This window comes from Cucumis sativus, chromosome 6 (assembly GCF_000004075.3).
Source record: "Cucumis sativus cultivar 9930 chromosome 6, Cucumber_9930_V3, whole genome shotgun sequence".
In the NCBI taxonomy this organism is placed as follows: Eukaryota; Viridiplantae; Streptophyta; class Magnoliopsida; order Cucurbitales; family Cucurbitaceae; genus Cucumis; species Cucumis sativus.
In genome coordinates, this window is record NC_026660.2 from 28496653 (window position 1) to 28512159 (window position 15507).

At 29.2% G+C, this 15507-nt stretch overlaps 1 protein-coding gene across 2 annotated transcripts; it reads right to left on the reverse strand.

Moving 5' to 3' along the window:
• Window positions 1–10286: 10286 nt before the first annotated feature.
• On the reverse strand, window positions 10287–11854 carry LOC101211804. Of its 2 annotated transcripts, none has more exons than XM_031886703.1 (2): window positions 11527–11854; window positions 10287–11405 (listed from the first exon to the last, which is right to left on the reverse strand). In XM_031886703.1, exon 2 carries the CDS (start codon window positions 11333–11335, stop codon window positions 10688–10690), a length of 648 nt encoding a protein of 215 aa, XP_031742563.1. In that variant the 5' UTR covers window positions 11336–11405; window positions 11527–11854; the 3' UTR covers window positions 10287–10687. The 2 variants fall into 2 exon arrangements, with proteins under 2 accessions (XP_031742563.1, XP_004134982.2); XM_004134934.3 differs by having other exon boundaries at window positions 10287–11392; window positions 11527–11851.
• Window positions 11855–15507: the final 3653 nt, after the last annotated feature.

Below are 15507 nucleotides of genomic sequence, written 5' to 3' on the forward strand. Positions count from 1 at the left end.
TTTTATGACAAACTCTTTTGGGTGTGTCCTTTGTTCTTAGTCAGTGAGAGTTTTGGTTTTGGTTAATGAAATGTTTTTTTTTAAAAAAAAGGCTATATTAGTATAAAAATGTTTATGTTATCTTAAAATATAAAAGCTTTCTTAATTAATAATTACACATATTAAAACACGGTATGACTATTAAAATAGTGTAAGTTGTAAATGTTGTAAATTAATTGAAAATTATCTAAGAGTGTTAAATTAAATAACACAGAGGAGAAAACTCTAACCGTTTGGTCATAGTATATGCTTTCATTTATTATAGCATTTCATTATATTGAATGAAAATAACACATCATGTCATTTCTTAATTACAAATCAGCTATGCTAACTTTAGTTATTAGAATTTATTCTTCAATTACAATAACAAGCTCCATTTAAATATGTAATCCAAGGTGAGTAAAGTAACGTTATAGCATCTCTTAAATAAATAAATATAGCATAATTTCATCTTTAGAGAGAGAGAGAGAGAAATAATTGTACTTGAGGTGGCCACCTTGTGATTAATTTAATTTGCATTAATTAAGCCAAACAATGGGCTTAAGAATTCCTGTTTTCTTGTTTAGGAGACCATTCGTCAAACTGTGTTGAATTAATTCTAAATGAATATAATTAAAATATATAAAGCTGTGTTTAACTTTCAGATTAAGACAAACTTGATCACGGTTTGATACTTTACGAACTATTAATTAAGCTTCGTTGGACATAATTAACGAATTACTTGAGACCATTACATGCCCAAAGCTCTTTAATTAAATTAAATTGAGATCACAGCCACTGAACCAACCTTCACATGACTAACAAACTATTGCTTTCATGGTGTTCTCATATATAATATTGAAATGTTAAACAAAGACTTTTTATGTAAAAAGAAAAACAGATCAACCTAAGTTTGTATTATAAGCAAGTAGTGTGTAGTTGATACTTGGAATCATAACCAACCCTTAAAATTTTTTGAAACCATTATTAGAATCGTTACTAGTTACACTAACCATAACTTGAGCTTGTAACTGATGCTTTAAATGTATCGTTCACCCAATTGTTCAATGGATATTTTTTTCATCCTAAAATTTTTCATGGATCATTTGAGATTTTCTAAGGTCTTTCATAGATTTACAAAAAAGGTCTTTTCATGTCATTTATATGCCTCCTAAATATTCTACGGGTCTTGAAGAGGTTCCTTAATTTATGGATATCATCTAAGGTTGTCAAAGTAACTTTTAGTTCTTTTATATATGGAGCTATACCTCTAAAGCTCTCTCATAGGTTTTTTTCGAACTACCACTAGATTATCTTATGGGTCTTTTGAGTACTACTAGACTTTCTCGTAAATCATTTGAACTCTATGTATTAATAAATCTTACTAAAAACAATCCCATTACAATGTTTTAAATATTAATTTGAAAAAATACCATTTTAGCTATAATTAGGTTTGTTATTTATAGACAAATCACACAAAAACATATGCAACTCTTAAAAACATTTTTCCTTCACATAGCATGGAGATTAGTTTTATTATTATCACACTTTGTTAAATAATAATAGTTTTGTTACTATAATAGTAAATAATAATTATAATATTTCTTATTATTTAATAATATCCATTTTTGGATGATCTCCCATATCTTTATTAAAGAATTCACTTCTACTTAAATCTCCCATATTATAAAAAAAAACTTGTGAACAACCATTTAAATATCCTGTATACACTCATTATCTGATCACCTTATTATTGCAAACAATTATCTTTTTTTTTTTACCAAAAAGTTAGTTCTAATTTTTATTCTTACATGTCATCATATTGTTATATACACTTATCATCATTCCTAATTCCTTTATTCTATAACTAAACTATATTGTCGTACTCTTGTTAATATGCAATATATATAAGTAAAGATTTAATAAATATATTTGTGAGAAGATTAACCTAATTAGTAGTCAATCTTAATGCCTTAACCGGTAAACTTAACTAATATCTTAGTATAAAAGAAATGAACGCATTTGGCATTAAATGTGACATAATTGCAATAATTCAACAGTTAAAGGTACATGGAAAGATTGAATTAAAATATAAAGTTGATAGAAAATTCCATGTGATCATACTGAAATGTTGAACATACTATTAACAAGAGCACTGTTGGTTCTCTTTTAGGAAGAAAAAGTTAGGTTTTTTTTTTTTTTGTCTGTATAATAATATTTTGTTGAAGATTTGGTAATATAATTAGGTTTATAGATAATCATCCCATGCTAAAAAAACCCACTTTATGAAAAGAAACTTTTTTAATATTATTATTTTTGTGAGAAATAAGAAAATTATTAAGAAGGAGGATTATTATTCAATAATTATATTCCAATCTCTTTTATTTGTGTATTGCAAATTGAAACAAAAAGTTAGAGAGGGGCAAAAAAGGGGAAGAAAGAAGAAAAAGTATGAAGTTAATGATTCGAAGACCATGCGGCTCATGGTAGCCATGTGGATTTATTACGTTGATGACAGCACATCTTCATCTTCATCTTCATCATTATTGTTATTGTTATTAATATTTCTACGTACCTCCTCAATACTTTTGTGTCCAATTATAATTTAGTATTATTTATTATTGAATATATATGAATTCTACGTCAATTTCATGATTGAAATTAGAACCCATTTATATTTCTTATTCAAATAATTGTCACTCAATAATATAGTAGTTCTTCCAAATTGAAACAGAAAACATGTTGCTTCATTACTCAATTTTAATAAATATCAGAATATATTGGAGGTTTACAAATTTAATTATAGTCAAACATGCCACGCATATTTCGAACAAAGTGTAAGATTGAATGGACTCTATTCAAAATTATCTAACGTTAATTTTGTCTATCTAACATGATATAAAAGCACATGTATCCTATTATAAGTATTCGATTAAAAAGTTGAATCTTTTATCTATTTGATAGCATGAAGTTATATTTCAACAACATAATGGTAAGGAAGTATGTAGTTCATCTATTCTTATACGGGGACTAAGTTCTTTTAATTTCTTCAATATGAAATTTTCAACATCTCAACATCCTCTTACGATGCTATCTTTGTTGAATTGGATACTCATTCGGGTTTTATAAGCTTTAATAACATGAGGTTATTTCATCTAAAAATTAATTGATAATTACAAAAGTAACTCATTTATTTTATAAGAATGGTGAATCCTTTTAGTTTTTTAGTGTACACGATTTCTCAACATCTTACAATATCTTTATTCTTGAAGAATAATATGAGGATTACGTTAGAAAGATATAGTAGATACTATCGTATATTCAAAATATTACGAGTGGTACGATATTAAATTGCTAACTGGCCTCAGTTGTAATATGATGGAGGAAGGGAGGGAGGAAGATGGGGTTGAGTTTATGGGAGAAGTAATGTAGGACCTGAAGGCCATGTTTTTTGGGATTAATTGGATCAAGTTTCAGGTTCCATGAATTCTCTCTTATTCATTCCTTTTTCTGTTGTCTTGAAGTGTGATTCTTTCCCAATGTCCAAAGCACATCATCAAAATAATTCCATTTAACTTATATTATATATTAAAAAGTCCATCATGATCCACTTGAAAAAGGAAATATATGAAAACTCAAAGCAACTCCCTATATTCTCAACAATACTGTCTCTTCTAATTTTTTTCATGTCTTTTTCTTTCAAGATTTAATGAATTAACTCTTGTGCACTTTCCTACGTAATTCCAATTATCGCAAACGTCCAGTCTCCACCGGTGCTTGTTTTTCTTCTGCTTTATGATTATTGTTCCTTACTGCCCCTCCTAGTGGACTATAAGATGCCAATCTTACTTTAATTAGTTTTATGTCTCCCACAATCCAAATTTGCCTAATATATAGAGATCTTAAATACAAATTATTAAATAAAAGTTACGGTATGATGTGATCTTCGAGTGTTTAAAAATGATTTGACAACTCCAACACCTTAAACGTCATGTAATCTTTTTAACGATTGGTTACCTTGACTCTTACATTTGTACATAATAGCTAGCTTTCATGATAGAAATAAAGTTAATTGTTTACTAGCATACAAACATTTCATACAAGTAACATAAAATAAACACATTGCTTGAAAAAATTTCAATTTAAAAATATTCTTTCGAAAAGTATGATACTTTCGTTATAAACATATTTGATCACAAATGCGTTCTTTAGTGGAAGTTGGGTGGGAGGTATTTGAGTAAATCAACTGTAATCAACATTAGTTTTTGTTCATAAAAAATAATTCTCCTGAGTATAAGCTCAAGCTTTCGTAAATAATGATTTGAAAGTACTTTAGAAGATTTCTATTTTTGAATTGAGACTAAACTTTAAAGTGATAATAAAATGAGAAATGTAATATTATAGTTATTTTTTTTAGAGAGGAAAGAGTATATATATAAAGAAAAATGGTTGAGTGGGTATTTGGAGGGTGTAGTTCTTGTCTATACTCTGTAGTCTTGGAGAAAATGATTTTCCATCTGAATAAACTCTGCTTCGGCCATTGCTGCACATGACATGTTCTCTCATACTTCACATATAATTCTTTTAAAAACACAATTCTATGTACCTCTCTTTTCTCTAAAATCTTCCAAATTGCAATTTAATAATATACCCATTCTTATATTCACATGCTATATATATATGCACATTTCTTTTTTAGATTCCCAACACCTTTTCATTTCATGAAATCTATATGCCATCCAATAATAACTTCTATTCATATACAATAGTAATTTTGATTATTATTGTTAACAAACTATATGAATATTAATTATAACTTAATATACATCTCCTATGACGCACTATATAAAAGAAGGCCCAAATCCTCAAGGGGAAAATGGGTACTAGATTTTAATTTATATTAATAAACATTAAATAATATAAGAAACTCTCTTATGTCGTTGGAAATGTGAGACTCAATATTTCAAACAATTTTATCCAAAACCTAATTATCTCGTTATGTTTATATTATTTATGATTTTAAATGCGATATATAAATCCTCCAACTTTAGATATGCGTCTAATTATTCTACCTAGTCTATAAGGATGATTATACTACTCCTGTATTATCATGAAGATGTCGTAAATTTGATGGAAGTTTTATTATTTTAATTTCTCTAAAGGAAAAAGAAAAGGAAGAATATATAATAATGTTGGATGATTAGCAATTATATATTATTGGTTATAGGTAGTGATGCAAATTGGGAGTGCACTTTGTTGTCGGCAATATTATGATACAACTTTTATTGTAACCCAAGCTTTGTACATATTCACGCACTTCAAAATTAAATATAAAATCAATTGGTTCCCATCATATATCAAAAACTAAATCACTTAAAAACACAACTCCATCTTATGTCAATCATATTAATTCTTATTATTCTTTCCTTTGTTTTAAAACAATTTCACCATGTCAACCACTCATTAAAAAAAATATCAATATTTTTATTCTAGGTAAAAAAATCCATTAAATATAAAAATAAAGAAAAAAAACATCACTAGTTTTAGTGTAATATAAATCAAAGATATGTGAAACTAACTAATTTAAATTTACTTTAATTTTTTAATTTGTATAATTATTATAGATATATAATCTATTGCGATGACATATTTTATCCATGAATGAATAAGAGTTAAATTTATAGTTATAATTTAAGATTAGGGTTTAGAATTTAGATAAAGTTAATTAGCGACTGAATGTCCATTAAGATATAGAGAATAATAAATGTGCATTAGATACATAAGGTCAGTGTGTAATTGTTGAAGTGTATGCATAATTGTGATAAATGCAAATACTTTAATTTCCGATTTTAGTTATTTATTTAGTATTATATTTTATTTTCTCCATTTTTTGAATTTTTTGGCCAAATGTAAGATTATATAATAATAATAATAATAATAATAATTTTATATTTAAAAAAGAGGGGCTTAGATTGTGTGGGACCCTCCAATTAAGCTTTACTTATTATTAATAATTTACAGAAATTATTTTTAAAATATATATATATATATATATATATATATATATATATATAAAAAGTATAAATAGGGAGGAAGTGTATGTAACTATTAATTAAACCCAACCACATGTGATTGTAAGGCGATCACGTGGCGACACAATCTGATCAATTTCTGATGAGAAATGGCCATTCCCTTCACCCTTCACCCTTCACCCTTCACCCTTCCCCCTTCCCCCTTCCCCCCGCCCTCCCTCCCTCTGCCCTCTCCATTTCAATAATTCATTTCCTCATTCCTAAAGTATCATTTTAGATCTACATATTATTATACGTTGCAAACAAGAACAATAAATGCATATATCCACAAACACACTCTATACTTGATGCCACATATTTTAAGGAGTCAAATCACTAGATAAGAAATTCATACAGCTTGGCATCAACGCCGTATATATATATATCAAATTCAAAGCTTTGTTTTGTTGAACTAGTTTGGTTTTTATGTACTTGTTCAACTGTTATATTAATTTGTTGTGAAAGCCTAAAGGTAGATGTTACAGGGTCTTTTATTGCCTATAGTTATAGTTATAGTTAGGTAACAATGATATAACAATAATTAAGATGACCTTTCACTATTTAGCCATTATTCTTTAATTTCTTTTTATAAGTATACGTATAAGGAAGGACTTAGATTTAAGGAAAATGTGTTTCCCTTTCTAATTCAGGTATTAATGAGATATTTGCATCTTCCCATAATATGACCCCAATTGCATTAGTTATATAATTTGGTTGAAAGGAGGAGGGCGGTGTGAAAATGAAACAATAATTGGAGTAAAAGTGAAAAAGTTATATCAGAGAAAAAGGTAAAAAAGAAGAAAAGAAAAGACAGCTGATTCCATTGGGTGTGAAGTTGAAGTGACACTAAATCTTATTTATTGATTCCTTAGCTTTTTTTTTGTGTGTGTTTTCAAGTTGGTTACCTTCTTGTCCTTCACAGCTTTTCCCATGGATGCTTCTCAAAGAAATCTGGTCAAAAACCCTCCCCTTTCTCCATAGTTCACTTCAACTCACATCTATTATTCTCTACGTACTTTTTTCTTTGCTCAGAATTACTTTCTATTCGTTCAAAAGTAATAGAATTTGTCGTTCATGAAACTAATATGGATGAAGGTGAAAATCAGTCAAACAATTGATCGAAAGATGAAGTTGTTATTCTCATGCAAAGGTAATTTTAAAACACTAGTTTGAGCACAAAGTTAGGTGGTATTTTTGAAAAACTAGCAAAATATAAAATTAGAAGGTTGTTAACAATATTTACAAAAAGAAGTGTTTAAAATGAAAAAGAGATACTGTGTAATACGAGGGAAAAGTTTGGGGCAGTACAGAATAATTGCAGTCTTAGAATGGACCAAAATTAAAGCCCCATTTGAGGGCACCCTCTCCTTTCTCCCCACCTTCTTCCTTCAGACCACAACCTGGAAGAATATCAGTTTTTTTAAAAGCAATTGGAAGCAATAAAATTGATTTTTATGGTATGTTATTATGGAAGCAGTAAAATTATTAAAAGTTAACAACAATATTAAAATATTATTAGGGTCCATACAACTATATCACACCAATTTAATATCATTTTTCCAAACATCATAACTAGTTTTTTATTTGATATGAGAAAAATGTAGTAGTTGTCATTTTATTTGTGGCCGCAGCCCAGAATCATATTCTTCAATTCTTTAATCAGCTTTCCTCTCCAACGATTAGAAGCAGAATTTGTTCCAATTCCCACTTGAATTGGTACACCAACAACTTCAATTATTATTTAACCTATCAATTTTAACATCTTCTAATCCTTAATAATTACTTCTAATTAACCACGTTTTTCTTCTATTCCATGTTTTTATAATATCAATAGATTTTAGACCCTATTCTCCAGATATTATATTATAGACTGTAAAGTATATATTGCCTATAAACTTTGGTAGGAAGAAAATTAATGATGTAACATGGGTGGATTCGTCCATTCCAATATCAATCACCATTTGATAATTAGAATGGGAATAGAATCATATCATGTCTAAAAACAAATTGTGAGTACTAAATTAACATACTTTGAATCAAGTTATGGGAAATTTATTCAAGGTTTAGATACATGATAAGTACATCGACCTTGGTTAATATATACACAATCGAGCAAAGAGATTGTGTTCGAATCTTGTTTCATTTTTAATAATGTAGTTGAATTTAATAATGAAAGATAGATTGCAAGTGGTGGGATTCAAAAACATTCTCTACAACTTTTAATTGGCTAACCCTTGAGTTGAATAAGTCAGCTTAGAGAATATTTTTTGGAAAGTGATTTAAGATTTGGAATCCGAATCAACAAATATTTGTTATGTATAGTGAGGTTTATGGATGATAAAATATCGAAAAACTTTCTAATACGGAAATGGGGCTAACAAAAGATTGACGCATGAAAATTTTCTTGCTTACATTGAAGTAAGGAGATGTTTAAAAATGTCTATCATTTATACATGGAAGTAATTGTAAGGATAATAAAAAGATTATAAAGATTATAAAATTTGTCAAAGTTTATAAATCAATTATAGAAATGTATCACTGATAAACCATGTTATAAATATTGGTTCATCATTATAAACCATAAGAGTCTATATCTATCGTCAATAAATGTTATAAATATTAGTTCATCACTATAGACCATAAGAGTCTATATCTATAGTCAATAAAATTTGTTATATTTACCATTTTAAAAAATTAAATTTGGTTATATTTACTGTTTTTAAAAATTATTATAAAATTGATTAAAACCACTCTAGTTGCAAGCCCAAATTGTGTAACATTGATGAATGGGCCGAAACCATTTTAAAGTGTCGGATAGTGGGAATGCTTTTGGGCCTTCTTGAGGGCCCATAAAATGGCCGGCCAAGCCCATCAAACTTTGGTTCAGTTGCTTGGAATTTAGTCTATCTTCCGTCATATTTTATAAAAAATTATGGGACAGTTGCAAATTTAGCAATTAGATGCAAAATAATTAAGTATGCATCAAAATTTTTAAAAAATTACAAATATAGCAAAATTTGTCAAATTCTATCAATGATAGTTCATACGAGTATATCAATGATACAAATCTATCCGCGATAGTTTTGCTATATTTGTAAAAAAAAATTAATATTGTTATATTCTTAATTATTATTCCTCAAATGGTCATCAATTACAATTACCCAAAAATATTATACTATCAAAACAAATATGTTGCCGTTGAATTTCTAGATTCGTTCAATAATAAAAAAGTATTTAGTTTTACAGACCTTTTTTTCGTTGTTAAACTGTAAGTTTAGTGTTTAGAATTTTTTGTTTTATTTTATATCTAATAAAAAGTTGAATATAAAATTTTCTAACCTTCATACGTTATAGTTAAATTGAAACTTCTAATAATGTACAATTACATTAACGATTTTTTTTCTTAGAAGAATGTTAAATAGACTAAATTTTTTTGTCATATACAAATAGGAGCTTATATTTAAACCGAGACCTCTAATCTTTAGATACAGCAAGGACAAGTTCTAGCTAAGGTAAGCAATTGAGGAAAATAAGTTAGACATATCACACACTCAATAGAAAACTAAAGTGTTTATTAGCTACCAAATTAGCAAATTAAAATTTTAGGTGCAAGTAGATGTTTTTTCTAAATGCATGAACGTATTTGACATAAAATTATAAGTTGAACCTGTAATTTGACATCTTCAGATTACTAAAGGCACTCCTAAAATATTTGAATGAAACAATTGCTGAAGCAAAACACATTATTTTTTTAATTATTTGTTTCAATTAAATAACATAACAGTGGGAACATCAAACATCAATGTGAACATCTTCTTATTAAAAAATACATATACAATACATCAACTAAATGAGGTAAGTAACGTTGACGAAAGTGTACATCAAATGTTTAAATATTGAATTTATATCTCATATTTTACGAGGAAAAAAATAAAATTGGCAGAAAAGGCAGACTTAATTGTTAAATAGACATGGAAGTCATGAACTCAAACAGTGTAATCTCTTACCTATGACACTGATTATTATAACTTTTTAGAAATAACTAAAGAGATAGATTGATAATCGCTCCACTTACTCAGTAATTTTGTTCATTAAAGATGACAGCCACTTACTCCTCTTATTATTACTTGTCATTATTGGTTCCTCTTTTCTTTCTATACTTTTGTCATACCAGCAAATTCTAAACAAAATCAGCAATTTATAGAACACAACACTTCACCATTTTATAAGAAAAGAAGTTTAAAACGTAAACTTTAGTTGCAGGAAAAATACAAAATTACAAGCCAAAAGAAATCAAAATGTACAAAACTTTGGATAAAAAGAAAGAAAGAAAGAGAAGTGTTTCTCAATCCCATTGTATAAAAAGTTTGAAATTATATGAGTTACATCGAAAATATTAATTTATCTATTAAACTTTATTATTGGACGTGAAAAAGTTTGCTCACCCGCAGCGCATCCACATGTCACCAATATACGGCCATCGTTCAGTGCCGTCCAATGAAAACAGTCTGTCGCGAATCTTGAGGCAAAACCACTAACCTCTTTCCGTCACCAACAATCGTCTGTTCTCATCCTCATCGTTACTTAGCATGGTTCCTTCAAAATATATCAAGAATCTCTATAATCGGACGGTTGCAAAGGGGGCAAGATCCTCGATTAAGCCACAGCTCTCTCGAACAAATCCTACAAAACGTGTGCCCACATGGGATAAATGCCGCGCCCTTTTTCCTCCCCATGCACACGCAGCACATCGAATCATTCCTTGTTTCGTCTCTCTTTTTTTCCGCCACTCCCAAATTCCCACCACCACCGTCGTCACAACCGCCATCTGTTTCTTCCAGTAACCGCAACAACGACACTCTCAACGGCGTTCCGGTTTCCATCATTCCAACCGCTGAGTCAAAATCGTTGTTATTAAATTCCACAATGTCCCCTTCCGCTCCACGTGGCGATGCTCTTAAACGACGCTCTGCCGCTAGAGCTGTAGCCAAATTCATCCCGGACGGTCCCGGCGACTGAACGGACAACGGACTCAAGCAACTCCGATTCAACTCCCTTTCCTCCCGGCGCGTGTTCATCACCTCCAAATCCGGTACTCTCCGGTCATCGTCTTCTCCGCCGCCGTCTCTGACGCTATCAGACGGCGGTCGGAAACCCCAAGTGGCACCACAACAGCCCATGACCTTAAATCCCAGCCGTTGCTTTAAACTGGGTCGCCGCCTTCCTCCACCATCGATGCCGTCCATTTGATCGGTGAGAAATCCCCAAATGGTCCTAGCCTCTCTTTCTCGCCTGGCGGCTTCCTGTAAGATGACACTGAGAAGACTCATTTTTCCGATCCTCGAAACAAAAATTTTGTGAAGAAAATGGGTAAAACTTGAAAATGAATTTAAACCGTTGAGGGGAAATGCAAATAGTTAGGATTAGGATGGATTACCTTTAGCCATGGCCATGGAGATCTCGTGAGTTTGATGAAAGATTTTGATGAAACTCACCTCTGTGTTCTTAATTATTCTCGGAGCCCCATAAGGGGACGAAATTCGAAAAAAACCAGGCCCCAAGAACAAAAATACGAGAGTCGTGAGGGTCTTAAATGCAAGTTTAGTGGACGCCAAAATTAATTAAGCAATTAAGAGAGAACAGAAGAAGAAGAAGAAGAAGACAAAGGAATGACAATGAAGAAGTGGAGGGAGTTTACACTTTACAGAGACTCTTCAATTTTCTTTTCTTTGGGAAATGCAGCACCACACATTGGAGTGCTAAATAATTGCAATACATATAGTTAGTTGAAATTTATTAATTAATTTAGAAAATCAACTTAATGTAAGAAGGATTGTGTTAATGCGTTTTCTTTTTATGGTTTTCTTGTTTGTTTTTTTGTTGGAAGGAGATATCTATCCCTTCGCCGGCTGTTTAAGTCAACGGCCATTTAAGGCCGGCTCGTCGGAGCTCAGGTTCGTGTATCCACCAATTCAATATTGCTCCAAATAATATAATTGATCTTTCATTTGTTTTTTTTTGTTAGTAAAGTTCAAAACGTAGACGTTTTTATTTGGATTTAAGTATGAAGCTTCAAAATTAATTATCCAAATCCCAAATACAACAATGGGATAGAATTCAAAGTATAGTTTCCATGGGTAAATTTTATTAATTTTCTAATAATCTGAAAATACATTTATGCAATTAATTATTAGTTCTAAACATAAAAATAACTAGATATGTACGTATATCTTCCTGCATCATATACAAAATTCCAATTACATATTTGTGATATGACAAAGTTTTTTTACGTTACTCTTATTTGTAATTGGAGTTAAATGCAAAAGATGCAATAATCAAGTATGTGACATTCAAGAGTGATACTATTTCAAGCTTAACAACACCTGTTGTTTTCTTTAAAGATGGGTGTAGGATATATATATATAAAAATATAATGGCCAATCAACTCGAAACACGTTTTTATATAATAAGAGTTAGTTACTTATTAAATTACATTAATTTATGAAATTAAAGTTATGCATGTGTGCCTATACAAGAACCTATCTCAAACTACAAAAATAATAAAAGTTGGTTATGTTTATGTTATCTTAAGCCAACATGATATAGTTGGGTTTAATTTAAATCACATTTATTGAAATAAGGATATATATCCAAATAGGAATATATGGGACAATTGCATGGCCCTCTCCTGTCAACCTATAGAGTTTTAAAAGCAAGTTGAGTTTAAATTTATAGCTTAAGAATTTTATTTTAATGATTTTTCATTTTTAAAATTCACAACCCAATTGAATCTCTTGTAATACATATCATAGGTTTTTAAAGAAATATTACAGATAAATATCATAATTTAATTAAGTTTCTTTCATTTTTCAAACCAATAATCACCTCGTTATTCAATTAAAATATCATATCATGATAAATAAATATGTGATAAGAAGTATCATTACTAGATAAAAAACCACGATGAATTATTGATATTTCTCTATTCGCTAAATGCTAATGTGTGTTTGTGTTACTTTTCTGATAAGATTAAGTCTTCAAACCAAATATTTGAAAGATAAGCATTAGTTGAAAACAGTAAAGCAATAACTAAAAAAACAGTTTTTTTTTTTAAATACAAAATTAAAGGATGAAAATATAATAAAAAGATGTGAAGTCTTTGGCTAATTAATTTGACCATTAGAAAAATATAATGAAATTTAAATCATTCTTAGTTACTGGCTACATTGACTTAACAATTTGATCCTACGACTCCAATCATAGATAAAATAATTTACCATATTGATATATTAATTTGTGTGTTGGTAGTTTATAGTTCCATCTATTTATATGTGTATAAAATTTATATTAACCCATGTAAGCAGAACCATTATATTTAATCAATTTGTATACAAACTATTAAAATGAAATAATTTATAGGATTTGAAAATGTATGAAGTATAGAATAAGAAGTATGATGATGGATATAGTACTATTTTAACAAATATATCATTTTCAACCAATTGAAATATAAATATGATTCATAGTCATGCAGGAAAAAATGAGCGATAAGGCAATCATTAAGACGTGGACTCGTCAACAGACTTTGTATTAAAATGAACAAATATAATATGATAGTTCATACCTAATATTCCAATTGGCTACAAGCTTACCCAGATAGCAACATACTTAATTCTTCATGCTTAAATATGTGCCATTTAAAAACTAAAATGACCTACGTTTAATAATGTTTTATGTTGTTATCTAATAATAATAATAATAATTTTCTTCTTCTCATCATCTATGTAAAATAAAAAATAAAAAATTCCAGATTTGAGTTTATTTTGATAAACTAATACAGCCAACTACGATTCCTTTTTCTAGGCTATGTTTCTTTTGCCATTTAAAAAAATGTCTCATGCATTTGTTAGATAGTAGTATGTTGTACATCTTCATTTTTTTAGTTAAAGTTTGGATCAAGTAGTTTAAGTTCAAGTCCATGGATGAAAAAGCCCAGAGTTGAATTAGCTTTTCTTGGGCCATGAATATAGTTGGTGGGGTTAATACTTGGGCAGCCCATTTTGATAAAGGCCGGGGAATTTGGGTGTCATGTGTTGGCAAAGCCCACATATATAGGTTTTGAAATTGAAAAGAAAATAGGAAAAAGTAATAGATGAGAAGTTCACATGTGACTGTGTGTGAATGAGGAAAAAACCAAAGGCAGAGAGAAGACATAAATCGTGGTGGAGATGAACAAAAGGGATATTTAGGCGAAACATGGGAATGACTTCTTCCTTACTTTCCCAATCTTGTATTTGTGTTTCCACATAAATATAAATCCAGCTTTATTGTACCAATTAATATTTTGGTAGTTCTCAACTACCCCTCCACTCTATCACCTACTTCACTTTCCAAGCTTTACAAATTAGGGTTACTTTATTCATTTTCATCCATTCTCTTTATTGTTAAATTTTGTACATTTATTCAATAATATTATATGTTTATTACAAATTCTCACTTTCTTATTCATACCTATTCACTCAAGCCTTTACCATCTTCCTTTTCTATTTCAATACTATTTCTACTTCCTTTTTCACGTTTTTAACATCTTTCTTTATTTCTTGTCCACTTCGTTTAGGGATGCCTAATGTCCCAAATTTCATCTCTCGTAGTAACACAAAACCAATGTAATGCTACTTCTCTCTACATTTTTAATACAAATAAAGTGAAACAAAATATCTATAAATAAACAAATATATATATTTTGATAGACGTTGTCTCAACCCATCAATTATAAAATTTGGTTATATTTCTACTTTACCTACTAAATTTGTTTCTCATATTTACCTTTTAACCCCCACAAAAAAAAATTATAAAAAAAGAAAGAAAAAAGCTAAACCCTATTTAAATAGCTAACTATTAGATCTTAAAATTATCCTCATCAGTGTATAGTTTAATTGGTTATTAACTTATAACATTATATATCTATGACATATACTCTCTCCTAGCTATTTCTCACATTTTTTAACCTAAGAAAATAGTCATAACATAGTCTAAAATTCAAACATCCACGTGCTCTAATTTGATTAACAAAAAGTTAGAAATATTTCTTTAAATAAAAAAGACTAATAAATATATAAAATGAATGTTCATGCGCAGACCCATTTAGAGATGAGTATGCTTTCACATGCTGAGATTATTTTCAAAACTAAGGTTGTAGCAATATAAATCAATAAAATTATTATAAATAACAAAATTAACCTGCTCGTGTTTGCTGTATATGGGAGGCTACAAAATAAATTAAACTAAAGATGATTATGTTTTAGACATTTTTTCTATCTGTATTAGTTTATACATATTAATTCAGGAGCTGCACAACCCAATTCTATTTTCGTTCCTTGGTGGCTGGGTTTCTCACAATGTTCAATAGTCAATATTA

Bases quoted from the DNA above. Each gene is read 5' to 3' on its own strand.
- LOC101211804 (XM_031886703.1), bottom strand. From the start codon at position 11,335: ATGGACGGCATCGATGGTGGAGGAAGGCGGCGACCCAGTTTAAAGCAA.